This window comes from Drosophila bipectinata, chromosome 2R (genome assembly GCF_030179905.1).
Source record: "Drosophila bipectinata strain 14024-0381.07 chromosome 2R, DbipHiC1v2, whole genome shotgun sequence".
NCBI classification, from domain to species: Eukaryota; Metazoa; Arthropoda; class Insecta; order Diptera; family Drosophilidae; genus Drosophila; species Drosophila bipectinata.
The window spans coordinates 6,816,293-6,831,438 of record NC_091737.1 but is presented as its reverse complement, the minus strand read 5'-3'; the positions used below and the strand labels follow the sequence as shown (position 1 = coordinate 6,831,438).

Sequence of the window (15,146 nt, the reverse complement as noted above, 5' to 3'; positions counted from 1 at the left end):
TTTTTGGGATTAGCCGGGTGGTATCGGAAATTTATAAACAATTTTGCGTCAGTATCGGCTCCTTTGACCGATCTCTTGCAAAACAAGCGAAAATTTGTGATGACCCAAGAAGGTAAAGAGGCTTTTGAGAAGTTGAAGGCTATGTTAGGAAGTGCGCCGGTATTACAGACACCAGACTTTGAGAGACCGTTTTATATACACTGTGACGCTAGTAAAACTGGAGTAGGAGGAGTCCTAGTGCAGAAGTCTATCACCGGGGATGAATTACCTATAGCTTTTGTTTCTAAAAAATTAAATAAAGCCCAAAGGAACTACACAGTGACAGAGCAGGAGTGCCTTGCGGCTTTAGTCAGTATAAAAAAATTCCGGTCATATGTCGAAGGACTGGAATTTACCGTCATCACGGATCACGCATCCTTGAAGTGGCTGATGTCGCAGGGTGATCTAAATACTAGATTGGCACGGTGGGCGTTAAAATTACAAGGGTTTCGATTCGCAATCCAGCATCGAAAGGGGAAGTTAAATGTGGTTCCCGACGTTTTGTCTAGAGTCGAACAGGAACAGATAGCGGCAATAGATTTTAATAACGGGTTGCTGGTGGATATCGACTCAGAACATTTTAAGTCTTCTGACTATATTCAGTTAATAGAGGGAATTAAAAGTAATTTAGCTAACTTTCCGGATCTGAGAATCGTGGATTCCTTGGTGTATCGACGCACCGAACATTCGAAAGGCGAACTACTCAATGATGCGTACGCATGGAAATTGTGGATACCGAAGGCATTGATTCAGGAGGTGTTAAAGAAATCGCATGACGATCCATTGGCGTCTCACGGGGGTGTCCACAAGACTTTGGAGAGAATTCGGCGATATTATTTCTGGCCAGGAATGGTGAATGATGTGAAGGACTACATTTCAGCCTGTGAAACCTGTAGGATGACTAAAGCACCGAATAGGGCATTGAGGCCACCTATGGGAAAGGCAGTCGAGACGCAGAGGTTTTTCCAGCGTCTCTACATAGACTTTTTAGGCCCTTATCCTAGGTCTCGTAGTGGGAATATAGGGATTTTCATTGTGCTTGACCACTATTCGAAATTTGTTTTCCTTAGAGCCGTAAAGAAGCTTACAGCGGACGTTGTTCTAAAATACTTAGAAGAGGATCTGTTTCACACATTTGGTGTTCCTGAAGGCATTGTTTCCGATAACGGGTCGCAGTTTAGATCCGATAAATTTCAAAGTATGCTTCGGAGTCATCGTATCACGCACACTTTAACGGCGGTGCACGCTCCTCAGGCTAATGCTTCGGAGCGGGTAAATCGATCGGTGATTGCTGGCATTCGTGCTTACATTCGCAGTGACCAAAAGGACTGGGATGAAAATCTCAGTAAGATCAGCTGTGCGCTGAGGTCAGCCACTCATTCCGGTTTGGGATCCACACCTTACTTTATGGTTTTTGGGCAGCAGATGATTACCTCTGGTGCCACGTACTCCTTATTGAGGAAGTTGGCGATGCTAGAGGACAAAGCAGCTACTTTTAGCCGAGAGGACTCGCTAGAGATAATTAGAAAGAAGGCAGCTGAAACATTGGAAAAACAACATGTGAGGAATGAACGAAATTACAACCTTCGGGCGCGTGAAGTATCTTACAAGGTTGGGCAGGAAGTATATAGGAGGAACTTTAAACAGAGCTGTTTTCAGGCAGGTTACAATGCTAAGCTAGCTCCCCTATTTGTAAAGGCTAGAGTGAGAAAGAAGATAGGAAGCTCAATATATGAACTAGAGGATCTGAGTGGAAAGCTTGTCGGCCGGTACCATGGGAAAGATATTCGCCAGGCTTAGCTACAAGTGGTCAGCCTTGTGGGTTGAGAAGATTAAATGCACCCCCAAGCCTGATTTTGGTCGGGTGGGATTTTGTAAAGGCGTGTATCTGATGGATTGGTAATGCGGTTTGGAAGCGACTGGCTCTAAAACTGTCGTGAAGAAAACGGGTAGGCTTAGGGACTGTTAGTGGCAGCGCTCTTACTCAGCGGGAGAAATGGGTGGAGAAATTTTTAACCGGGTACACTCTGCAAAAGGAAAAAAAAAAGAACTCCCGAATAGCTGGTCCTGGGTTCCTCGTATCACTCGCCTGGAGGTTCTTTCTTTTCTCATCGAGACTCAGACCAGTGCAGTTGAAAGTGGTAAAACTTAAATCGGAAAAATTTGAAGCAGAGAAAAAAAAAAAGTGAAAATTTGGAATTTAGTCAGTTGGCACTGACTCTGGAGGTAAGCGTTTGGGGGACCATTAGTTATTATAAGAGAGGAGATTTCCTAAGTCCGCGTAATTTATTTTGGCTAGGCCTGCAACAACATCGCTCCCAAGTGCAGAACAACCAAGCGAAAGAGGCAAAGCTCTGGGACCAGATCAGTCCGCGGTTCACAACCATCGAAGACGCGACGGAAATTGGCGAATCCCCTGGTGCGGTTGCAGGGAGGTCCTCGGCGGAAGGAGACTCCAGTGTCGGATTTTTTTTAAAGAATTTAAATTAAGCTAAGTCAGTTAAAAAAGGGATCATGGGAAATTTTAAAGTTATACGGAAAAACCATGATCAAGGAAGGGTGGGCCTCGTTACCTCCTAGAACATCAAGGAGTGGTACATTGTCCGATCGCACAAATTTGTCTTCTTCTTTTTCTATCCTTTCTGGTCCTAATTTTCTCAGTTTTCGGTCATAGCTCCTCCGGTAGCTTATTTCGTCATCTCTTCTCGCACGATTATTGTAATTAAATAATAATAAGTCCTAAAAAGGCACCCGTGATTGGCCAAACATCCTAACACCACGCCACCGACGAGCCAGAGCCGGAACCATCGAACGTGCGGGCCAAAAGCGGGAGTTCAACATCTAGCCTGATATTCGTTACCCATTACAGTAACTTTGCAATGGTTTAATATAACTCAATGATTCTTTTTTCTGTATTACTTAGTGCTAATATAAACTTTAAAATAATGAATTCAACATTTTGTCATATGAACTTGCAAAAATATAAGCTAAAGTAATTTTTATGTCGTGGCATAAGTATTTTGACAAGTACCTTTTAATGTGAGTAACAAAGTTTAAACTCAAAAAAACTAAGGAAAAAATAGGAATTTAGTAAAATATATAATTTCCTTTAATTTTAATAACTTTTTCCAGGCGTCCCGGTACTGAATCGATTAAATTTTGGATGATCTCTGGAGATATCTGTTCCCAAAGGGAACTGACCTCAAAAATTGTCTCCTCTCTGGTTTTATTCAACGATACTGTTCTTTTACGTTTAATAAGAGACCAGACGTTTTCAATTATATTTAAATCTGGACTTTGAGGTGGCCAGTCCAAAGTGGTAACACCAACATCCTTCAAATATGATGTAATCATCTTGGCTTTGTGGCATGGGGCGTTATCCTGTTGCAGAATGAAGGATTGACCAATAAGCCTGTCTCCAGAAGTAAATGCGTTATCATTTAGAATCCGTAAATATTGGCCTTGGTTCATTGAGCCAGTGACAGGAACGAAGTCACCCAGTCCATTATACGCAACACATCCCCAGAACATCACACAGCCTCCACCATGGCTTACTTTTTCGCAAACGGGCCGCCTTTTCTGCCTTTGTTCCATTGGTCTTAATCTTACAACAAACTTATTTTTTGATGAGTTATACTCAAAGGAGCTTTCATCTGTCCATAGAACGCTCCTCCAAAACTCCTTTGGCTTTTGGACATATTCCTTTGCGAAAGCCAGTCTTTTGAGCTTGTTTGCTTTTGTTATGTATGGTACTTCCTTGACTTTATAAGTCTTGAAATCACTTTCTTTTAAACGTCGACGGACTGTGCGCTCACTAATTGGTGTTTTAGCTGTCAAATTAAATTGATCTGCTGCGGATTGGGGCTTTAGAAAAATATTTTTTTTAAATTCCCGTACAAGAACTCGGTCTTCACTAAGATCTGTTTTGCGCTTTGGACCTGATCTTCTTAAATTACGCAGGTCATTATGCTTTTTACATTTTTTAATTTGGTAGTGCACAGTTTGGCGCGACACCTTAAACTCATCGGCAATGTCTTTGACTGCTATTCCAGCGTTAAACTTTGCTACCATTAAGGATCTGGTAACCAAACTTAGTTCAGCAGTTTTACCCATGTTATTTAATAATTCTTAATAACTTTTTATTTAAATAACAAAGTTTAATATTGCTCAAAGTTAAACACAGAAGTTCTTTAATTGTCGCGTGCTTAAATGTGAGAAAATATTTCCATAACGATGCTGTCAAAATACTTATGCCATGCAAAAAGCCATTGTCTGCATGCATTCTTATCAGTAGAAAGAGAATGCAAAAGGTAAACGAAATAAAATTTGGCATGCACAAAGCTAAAAATAGATTCTTTGCTTTGCGCCTCATTTTGGCACCTCTATTTAACGGTATTAAGGATAGCAAAGTCTGATAGTCAAAAGTAGGGTTCGTCAAAATATTTATGCCGACTAGTGTATTTCACTTAAAGGCTTTTTTTTTAAGTTTAGGCTTCAGAAATATTTATGAAATCCACTGAGTTAGTAACGTGGATAACGATACTTGGTCACGATCTTCTTTTTGAACGCTTTTCGTCCGCAATTTTGGTTTTTCATGGAAATTCGTCAGAAGACCCCGTGTTTGGGTTGGAAAAAATAATAGATACGCGGTCGTATTTTGTCAAAATCTGTGGTTATTGTTCGTTTAAATTAAAATAAAAGGTATTGTTTTGAATATTTTTATTACAAGGAGTGTTATTATAGCAATTTTTTGTAGAATTTATAATTTAATTTGGTTAAAAGCTTCAAAACGGGTCGTGGAGCACATTGCACCGCAGTAGATAGGAATCTAATCCTCACATTAAAAGCAGAAGTCCAATCCATGGGACAAATTGTCAAAATGTTGGAATGCTCCAAAAAAAAAGTGTTTTCTGCTATCCACTATTCAGATAAACATTAAAAACGTGGCACAAAGGGAGCAACTTCTACAAAATTTGACACGTCCCTTATTAGGAAGTCGAAAGACTATGTAAACATAATGAAGGACGTTATGTTACCATATGCCGAAGAGGAAATGTTTTAAAAGTGGGAATTTATGCAGGATAACGATCCCAAACCCACATCTAAGATTGCGAAAAAGTGGTTCCAGGATAATAAAGTCGACGTTATGGATTGGTCAACTCAGTCACCCGATTTAAACCCTATTGAGCATTTGTGGAGCATCCTAAAAAAGCTAGCAATATGCTCCAATCTGGTGGAGTCTATGCCTCGTAGGTGTTCTGCAGTTTTGAAAAATTATGGTAACGGCACCAAATATTAAAGCTGAATACGTTTTGCTAAACTAGTAAATTTAAAGTCATTTCGTTTCTATTTTTATTTCCAGGTCAAAAACATAAAATATAACTTTAGTTTATTTTTTTAGCTAAATGAATAAAACTAAATGGATTTCTGTTCTCTAGTATGTAAGATAGATGTATACATATTAAAGAAAAATTAAAATTTTCACTCAGTACCACGTTTTCTATTAAAAATACGTATTAGAACCCAAAGGGAAAATTCGTTTCTATTATTTTTTCCATCACTGTATATATAGCCGAAGAATTTAAAATTTTCTGTGCGATCTGACCGAGTGATAAAACAAACAAGAAAGGAAAGCTAACTTCGGGCGGAGCCGAAGTTGATATACCCTTGCAGTTAAAACCGGATATATATCGCAAACATCGGATATAGTTGGCCGATCCTTATGATTACATCATAATAAAACCAATTAACTAAAAAAAAAAAATCTAAAAAAATGTCCCAAGCTTCTATCTTCAAAAACACAAAAGTTGATATTTCTACCAAATACCATTTCCGATCGTTCAGTTATATGGCAGCTATAAGACATAGTCGGCTGATCCTAATGAAATTCGGTAGGATGGATCAACTGGCCAAAAATAGAATCTGTATTAAGTTTCAGCTTTCTATCTTCAAAAACACGAAAGTTGGGTCATTTCCGATCGTTCAGTTATATGGCAGCTATAAGATATAGTCGGCCGATCCTTATGAAATTTGGCATGTCGTAATGTTTTGCCAAAAATAGCTTTCCTGTAAAATTTGAAATTTTGATATAATAAAAGGTATTGTTCTTCTTTTTATACCCTTGCAGAGGGTATTATTATTTTGTCCAAAAGTGTGCAACGCAGTGAAGGAGACATCTCCGACCAGATAAAGTATATATATTCTTGATCAGGATCACCTTCGGAGTTGATATGAGCATGTCCGTCTGTCCGTCTGTCTGTTTCTACGCGAACTAGTCTCTCAGTTTTAAAGCTATCGACTTGAAACTTTGCACACACCCTTTTTTCCTTTGCACGCAGTATATAAGTCGGAACGACCGGGATCGGCCGACTATATCCTATAGCTGCCATATAACTGATTGATCGGAAATGGTATAACTTTGGTGTTTTTAGAGTTACAGAGTTCAAATTTGACATGAGTGTTATTTTTGGCCAAACATTACGACATGCCAAATTTCATAAGGATCGGCCGACTATATTCTATAGCTGCCATATAACTGAACGATCGGAAATGACCCAACTTTTGTGTTTTTGAAGATAGAAAGCTGGAATTTAATACAGATTCTATTTTTGGTCAGTTGATCCAACCTACCAAATTTCATAAGGATCGGCCGACTATATCCTATAGCTGCCATATAACTGAACGATCGGAAATGACCCAACTTTCGTGTTTTTGAAGATAGAAAGCTGGAACTTGGTACAGATTCTATTCTATATTCCGGTTTTAACTGCAAGGGTATATCAACTTCGGCTCCGCCCGAAGTTAGCTTTCCTTTCTTGTTTCTAATAAGTCGTTTGGTTTGGAAGTAACATGATTTTCTTTCACTAAACTTGGGCTAGGGGCGAGATTGGATTTTAAACACGCGTCGATTGACACCTCAATCATCCCAAAACGACAATCCGTTCAAAAGTTATACAAAAAAAGAATTTCTTCACGTTCCCACAAAAAAAAGACTGTCCATCTGCTTGTGCGTTTGTCTAATTGTTCAGACCCTTTTTTTGCCAAAAATATCTAAAAAAAAATCAATCAAAAATATATATATACTTTTTTCGGTCGGAGAAGTCTCCTTCACTGCGTTGTACACTTTTGACCGAAATTGTAATAACCTCTACAAGGGTATTAAAACCTCTGACGAGAAAATTGGCGTGCGAAGACAGTTTTTCTTTGTATGACTCTTTTTGCTTCTGGATTAAGTCTTTCACTGCGAGGATGCCCAGATCCCGGTGGATGTTTTCGTTGCGAACATACCAAGGTGCCCCTGTGATAGTTCTCAAGATTTTTGATTGTGCGCGCTGTATGATGTCTATGTTGCTGCTGCTCGCGTTCCCCCACAGCCGGGAGCCATACGTCCAGATTGGCTTTAGGACTGAATTGTACAGTAGTAACTTGTAGTCCAGGCACAGTGGCGATCGTGAGTTTATGATCCAGCGGAGGCTGCTGGCTTTCAGTTTTAGGTGCATCTTTTTGCATTCGATGTGCTTACGCCAGGTAAGTCGTCTATCAAGGTGAACGCCAAGGTACGTTACGTCGTTAGCTTGAGGGATCTGCATACCGTTTAGTAAAAGCGGAGGGCATGTTTGTCTATTAAGAGTAAACGTTATATGTTTACACTTTTTTTCGTTTATTTTAATGCGCCAGTCGGACAGCCACTATTGTGAGATTATTAGCCAGTTGGGTTGTTGCCTGCGTTGGGCACCTGGAGCGACTAAGGATAGCGGTATCGTCGGCGAACGTTGAGGTTGTTAGTTGTGCGCTCGTAGGAATATCCGCAGTATACAAAACATATAGACACGGCCCGAGTGCGCTTCCCTGTGGAACTCCAGCTTCGATGGTGTAGTCGCCCGAAGTAGCTGCGTTGCATCTCACTGAGAATACCCTATTGAAGAGGTATGATTCCAGTAGCTTGTGGGTGTATGTTGGCAAATACGTTTTAATTTTGTGCATGAGTCCGATGAGCCAAACTCGGTCGAAAGCTTGAGATACGTCGAGGAAAATAGCGCTGCAGTATTCTCGTTGTTCGAAGGCTGAGCGTATTTCGGATGTTAATCTGTTCACTTGTTCGATGGTTCCATGGTTTCTTCGAAAGCCAAATTGGTGTGCCGGGATGATATTGCAAGCTTCCAGATGTGGTATTATGCGAGTTAACAAGCATTTTTCAAACAGTTTAGACAAACAAGATAGAAGGCTTATTGGTCTGTATAATGACGGAATTGTGTGGTCTTTTCCAGGCTTCGGTATCATTATAATAATGGATTTCTTCCACTTTTTTGGGAAATAGCCAAGATTAATGATTCCATTAAATAGTTTGCAGACGACCTCTATAGCGCATTTTGGAAGTTCGATCAGCATCTTTGGGGTCAATAGGTCACCACCGGGAGCCTTTTTTGGTTTTAGCCCTCTTATGACTTTTTCGATTTCGTTCGGCCGGAATGGAGGTGCGGCTGGCTGAGGGGAGGACTCTGGCTGAATTACTGGCAGGAGGAATAAATTTGAGGCTGGGTTTGGCTGGAAGACACTTTGGAGATGTGTGGCGAATGTTTCAGCTCGGTCTTCGTTGCTGCGAGCCCAGCATCCCGAAGAGTTTCTTATCGGGGTGGTCGTTTCAATTGGGGCACTAAGATTTGGGTGGGCCCTCCACAGGGGGTACTTTGTGCTTGTTGGCGAGAGATTCTGGATGTACCTCAGCTGTGCATTTTCTTCCTGTTGGTGAAGAGCCTGGTCGAGTGATCGGGTTGCTTCCTTAAGGCGTTGTTTTGAAGCTGGTGATCTGCTGTTTTGCCAATCACGACGCGTGCGCCTCTTTTCTCGCACGAGCTGTTCGATTTGCTGATTAGATTTGAAGTGTTTGTTTCGGTCTACTTCTTTCCTATGAGGAGTAGAGATTTTAGCTGCCGCAACGAGTACTTCTTCCAGGGCGCTCGTAGTGTAGTCGATGTCCGATTCCATGTTAAATTCTGGGGCGAGTTCTATGTGGGCACTCACGTACTTTTTGTATTTTAGCCAGTTCGTTTTTGGCGTCGTCAGGCTGAAGGGGTGTTCGGTTATTTCTGGGCTTTGAAGAAGCGTTAGAAGCACAGGCGAGTGGTCTGATGATAAGTCCGAGACTGCTTTGGCACTTATTAGATTGCGAGGTATTTTTTTTGTCACTGCAAAATCAATAAGGTCTGGGAGCTTTCGTGAGTCTGTTGGCCAGTATGTGGGACTTCCAGGGGAAACGTAGTCCAGTTTATTTTTCACATTTATAATTGCATTGTACAATTGTCTTCCTTTGGGAGTCACTAGACGTGATCCCCAGTGCGTATATTTGGCGTTGTAGTCTCCTGCGGCTATAAATCGGTCCCCAAGTGAATTGTAGAAGTCCATAAATTGTCCTTCCGAGATTGAGAAACGAGGAGGGCAGTAAACGGCAGCGATTGAAAGGATTCCGTTGCTTGACTGGATTTGTATCGATGTGGCCTGCAGGAAGTTTGTTGCAAACCTTTTGTGAAAGTGGTGTTTAATGCGTTCTCTGATTAGAACTCCAGTTCTGCCGTGGGCTTTCCCATCTGGATGATCTGTGCGGTAGATTGTGTAGCCTCTTATATGAAAGTTGTATTTGCTTGTAAGATGCGTTTCCACCAGTAGCATAACGTCAATATGGTTTTCGGTCAAGAATTGTGACAATTCTAGTTTATGCCGTGAGACACCATTGGCGTTCCACATTAATATTCGTAGCGCCTGCATAGATTATTTAGACTGTTGTGCTACGAGCATCTGTATCACCATGTTCTGGTTTTGAACAAGCGTTTGCATGGTCGTTTTCATGAATGACATAAGCAAGGCCGTAGCTAGAGCCTCGGGGGCCCTGGGGCAACAAGTAAATTTGGGGCCCCCCATACGGAAGTCTTTTGCCCCGGCGGGGCCCTTTCCCTTCGGGGGCCCTGGGGCACCGCCCCACCTGCCCCATGCTAGCTACGGCCCTGGACATAAGCTCCATCATACTTTGTTGGAGGTAAGCATCATAGTTTCCATTTTGCTGTGTGGCTGTTCTGGGGCCTGTTGAGCGCTTTGAGAGTTAGGCTGAATTGGAATTTCCCTTCCAGATCGTAGAGCATCGGCATAGGAGAAGCCGTGGGTGGATGTACGCATTCTGTATAGCTTGGTTGCGCGTTGCGGACGCTTGACGAATGCGACTCTTTAACTCCTTATACACCATACATCCTCTATAGTTTGCCGTATGGCTGCCTCCGGAGTTTCCACATTTCTTCACGGTACTGTCCTTGTTTGTAGTGCAGCAAGCGGACTTGTGGGCGTCCCCGCAGACTACACAGACAGCCCGAAGTGTGCAGTAAGACCTTGTGTGTCCATACTCTTGACAATTAGTGCATTGCACTGGACCGTTACGTTTATGTGGCTCTTCAACAGTGATTTTCCGATGCAAAAGATATTGCAGGTTGTAGATTGGGTGGACTTCGTGCTTCTTCAGCGACCTGCTTTCAGGCTCGAGCTCGACCTTGAAGAGGGGTTGTGGCTTTTTATCTTTATTTAGAATGTTAATAACATTCTTGGCGGCAAAGCCCTTTTCTTTAAGGGCGGTTTTTATTTCCTCGGCGGTAACATCAGGTTCTATTCCCTTTACTACCACTTGTAGGCCCTTACTGCTTTTCAGCTGGTTCGTGTAATAGTTTTTGTGTACAGTGTCCAGATATTTGGACACGATTCGGAAGTGCTCTTCAGTCTTGGTTTGCACTTTTGTTTCATGGATGTTCCCTTTGATAAGCGGAACAACATGAAAGTTGTCATCGTTCCCGATCAACGACGCAATTTTGTTGACCAGGGCACTCGAGCTGTTTTCCCTAATATAGATTGGAGGGGGCTTGGGTTTTTTTGCGGTGTCTTGGGCTGGTTGGTTTTCCTCAGCCTCCGCCAGTAGCGCAAATCTGTTAGTAGTGGATCTGTCTGGTTCTTTATCGATATTCAGGATACGGTTAATTTTTGTTTTGTTGCCTGCGGGATTACTCTGCGGGCTAAGCTTGCGCTTAATTTGGATGTAGCGATCCATTCCAGTCTGTGTGGCCGTTACCGCTTTGGCACTTTCCGAGGTTGTTGTTTTTGTACTCGCTGCAGTCGTTGACGTCGCGGTACTTTGAGTTGCAGAGGTTTTCGCTGTTGTTGCAGAAGTTGTAGCGCTGCTAGTTGTTGGTGCGAAATGGGTTTCCGATATTGGAGGGGGGGTTTTACACTGCGAACTCCATGACGCGGGAGTCGGAGTGAGCAGAGCGGGTGAGCAAGACCGAGCCCTTTGGGTTTCAGCGGTCAGTAAAGACGGGTTGCTTATAATCGCCGATTTTTCCACTTCGGTATCGCGGGTTGAAAAGTAAGAGTAGAAGCCGTTTCTTTGGTTCACTGAACTTCTACGCTCGTTCTTTTGGTCGTTGCTCAATGAGCTCATTGCGTGGCTCTTTACTGTTATAAAAAGCTTGTTTGTCGCTTTTAATAAATTGTAGTTCAGCGTCTTTTCGCTTATATTGGGTTACCCCAGTTTTTTGATTAGCTATATTATGGTGCAGTTTTCCCGGAGTTCAGTAGTTAAACTTAACTCAATATAGGTAAACTACATAAAAGCAACATGCTCTCCCAGAAGTAATGTCCACTACTGCCGAGTCTAATGGAGAGGGATTGGGGGAAGTTACTTCCGTCCCGGCATCTCGTCCCGTTCCTACAATCGTGGCCGATGCCATTGTGAAGACAGCGGCCGTAATAAGCAGAACAGTCTCTCCAAGCTCAACAATTGGCGCCTCTCCTGCCATGTACACTCCCGGCCAATCATTCAGGCCCCCTGGGGGAAATGAGGATGGAAAAATTAGTGTGAAGGATTTAAGCCAGGCCCTGCAACATTTCGGCACTGTGGATTACTTGGTATTCGTGGTAATGTTGGCGGTATGCGCCGTTATTGGCGTCTATTTCGGTTTCATCGAAAAGAAGCAGAAGAAGCAGGTGCTGGTCGGCAAGGATGGGGCTGGAGCGGCGGGCATCGAGGAGCGACTCGGCTCCGAGGCGCTGGACTACCTGGTGGGCGGTCGCCAGATGAAAGTGTTTCCGGTGGCGATGTCACTTGTGGCCAGGTGAGTTTCCGTTACGCCTATATATGCATGTTTTAAAACGTGGCATTGCTTTTGACCCAATCAAGAAGGCGATTCACCTTTGGAAATTGAAATCTCGAGTCCCTTTGAGCCAGGATTTATTCCTTTAAGCCCTAAACACAACTCGAATTCAACTAACTCACTTCAATTCAGGCCTTAGATTGTCTTCACCAACCCCTCGAGCTTCACCTGCGAGTCAATCAAAACTTTTCAGTCATTTCATATAATTTCAGGTAGTGCTCTCAGCAATGTGCGTATACGTAATCTGAACAAAAAATAATCTTTTGTCTTCTTAGTCTCTCTTCTTTTTCGTAACCTATAAGGCAATTAATGACGAGGCGAGGTCCTGTTCCCTACAATCCTAGAATTCTAAAGTCCTGACTTGGTCATTTTCCTTGACTGCTGACAACTGTTTCGTAACCTTTTATTATTCAGGCATTCTATTTTTTTGTTTACCCACATTTTTTTGCAGCTACGTGTCAGCTATCTCGCTTCTGGGAACGTCGACGGAGATTTACGTCTACGGCACCCAGTACGCCCTCTTTCTGGTGACACTAGCATTATCGGGAGCCATTTCGTGGTACATCTTCTTGCCTGTTTTCTGCAACCTGCAGCTGACATCCACCTATGAGGTAAGCAAAATCGTGTCCAACTATATGCTTGATTTAGGGTATTACTTATTGGACTAAATATTCCTCTGAATATTAATGCAAAATATATGGGATACATGGGGGTATGGCGAAAGGCATTCAGCAATAGGTACGAGTGTTTTTTACTGCTAGTTTAATTGCATATCACAGAAATAAGATGCCTGTGGTTGCCGGTGCTTGTGTGCTCGATCATAGACACCCACGAGGTTTAGGCGCACAGTCCCAGCTCGAACAATGCCTTGCATTGAAGTTGGCACACGGAAAGTTTTAGTTTAAAAGTGCAGGCAACATGTCCTAGGAGTAATGTTCGATTATGCATATGAGACCACCCTTATTGTGTTAACCAAGAGCCAACAAACCCATTGACAACAAATACTTGCAGTACTTCGAGCTGCGCTTCAACAAATCGGTTCGCCTTCTGGGATCTGCCTTCTTCACCGGCGCAAACGTAAGTACAATTTCATTTAAAGATATAGAACTCCTGTCGATGTCCATCTGGAAGTGTTAAGCTAAGAACTGTTAATAATGTAATTACTCCGTTTTTTGATAGCTTATCTGGCTGTCTATCGTTACCTATGTGCCTGCGTTGGCCTTCAATCAGGGTAAGAGGTCGAAAGTCTCCAAACTAAGTGTATACATTTAATATTTCTTAAAAATATAATGAAATCTTTCAGTTACTGGCATAAACGTTCATATTATCACTCCGATTGTCTGCCTCGTCTGCATTTTCTACACCACTGCCGGCGGCATAAAGGCCGTTGTCTGGACAGATCTTATCCAAACCATGGTCATGGTGGGAGCCATTTTACTAGTCATCATCAAAGGCACCATCGATGTGGGTGGGGTGGATGTAGTTATCCAGCGCAACCTGGACAGCGGGCGCCTCGAGTGGCCGGAGTAGGTGGACCCACAAGAACAATCATAAAATTCTTGTATAATTTTTTTCATTTCTAAAACAGATTTACCCTTGACCCCAAAGTGCGGATGTCCGTGTTGGCCTTGCTCGTGGGCTCTGTGGGTCACAACACCTACCAATTTGGCTGCAATCAGTTGATGACACAACGTTACCTCTCGTTGCCAAGTGTCAAAAAAATGGGCCACACTTCCTTCATTTTTATCGCGGGCCTAATTACCGTGTATTCGCTATGTATCTACAATGGGCTTCTACTCTTCGCCACTTACTATGACTGCGATCCTCTGACCACAAAGGTGCGACTAAAAAATCCAAAATTTATTAAAATGTGAGTGATTCAGACAAAATTTTGCAGTTGGCGGTGGCCAAGGATCAATTGGTACCCCTTCTGGTGGTGCAGTCCCTCAGCTCATTCCCCGGAGTCCCGGGAATGTTTGTGGCCGGCGTGTTCAGTGCCGCCCTCAGTTCGCTCTCCACTGGACTGAATTCCCTCGCCGCCGTGTTTCTGGAGGACTACATCAGGCCGCTGGCAAAGAAGCCCCTCACGGAGCACCAGATCGCCATTACCATGAGAACTTGTACAGTCATCATTGGAGTATTGAGTGTGGCATTGGTCTTTGTGGTGGAACGAATGGACTCCCATATGATGCAGTTGGGCATCACCTTGGGCTCAATGGTCCAAGGGCCCCTACTAGGGTTATTCGTTATGGGCCTACTATGTCCTAGCATCAATTCAAAAGTAAGTAACCCCGAAACCCCAGTTGATGATATCGATTTTAAATTTAAGCTGACTTTCTCTTTTCTTTTAAGAGCGCCATAGCAGGATCTATTTTATCGTTTATCTTCATGGCCTGGCTAAGCTTTTCAGCTCAATTGGCCATAAACTCGGGGGAAATTAATCACGAGACCAAGCCGGTAAGCATCGAGGGCTGTGATTATGAATTCGAGCTTCCCCCAGTGTCCCCGGCAAATGCCACACTTCTGGAGGCAGGGCCAGCGTAAGTTTTCTGGAAAACACCACAAAGCAAATGCCTCTCAACTCATCTCGTCTTCCTAATCACAACACCACAGGTCCCTCAGTTTTGCCGAGCAGCTCTACCACATATCCTTCCTGTGGTACACCGTCATTGGGGGCGCAGTGGCCGTGGCAGCCGGCTATATAGCCGGATTTTTCGTTGGCCGAAACAAAGCCGGCGAAGTGGACTTAAAGTTGCTATCGCCGTGCATTCGCCGATTCCAGAAACAGAAACATCCCAGCAAATAGATAGATGAGGAAAAAATTAAAAATTAATATTATAAATTATACTTCAATTTGTTACAATAAACTTTACTTCTGATTCCTGAGTTAATTTCAATCATAGTTTTATAATATCATATTTCATG

General features: G+C 42.8%; 1 protein-coding gene across 1 annotated transcript; it reads left to right on the top strand.

The window, feature by feature from the left end:
- Nucleotides 1–11,638: 11,638 nt before the first annotated feature.
- LOC108132033 (sodium-coupled monocarboxylate transporter 1-like) lies at nt 11,639–15,112 on the top strand. The gene is made up of 9 exons (XM_070279088.1): nt 11,639–12,182; nt 12,673–12,832; nt 13,233–13,298; nt 13,401–13,452; nt 13,525–13,747; nt 13,810–14,059; nt 14,119–14,502; nt 14,574–14,761; nt 14,835–15,112. Exons 1-9 carry the CDS (start codon nt 11,704–11,706, stop codon nt 15,025–15,027), a joined length of 1,995 nt encoding a protein of 664 aa, XP_070135189.1. The 5' UTR covers nt 11,639–11,703; the 3' UTR covers nt 15,028–15,112.
- The last annotated feature ends 34 nt before the right edge of the window (nt 15,113–15,146 follow it).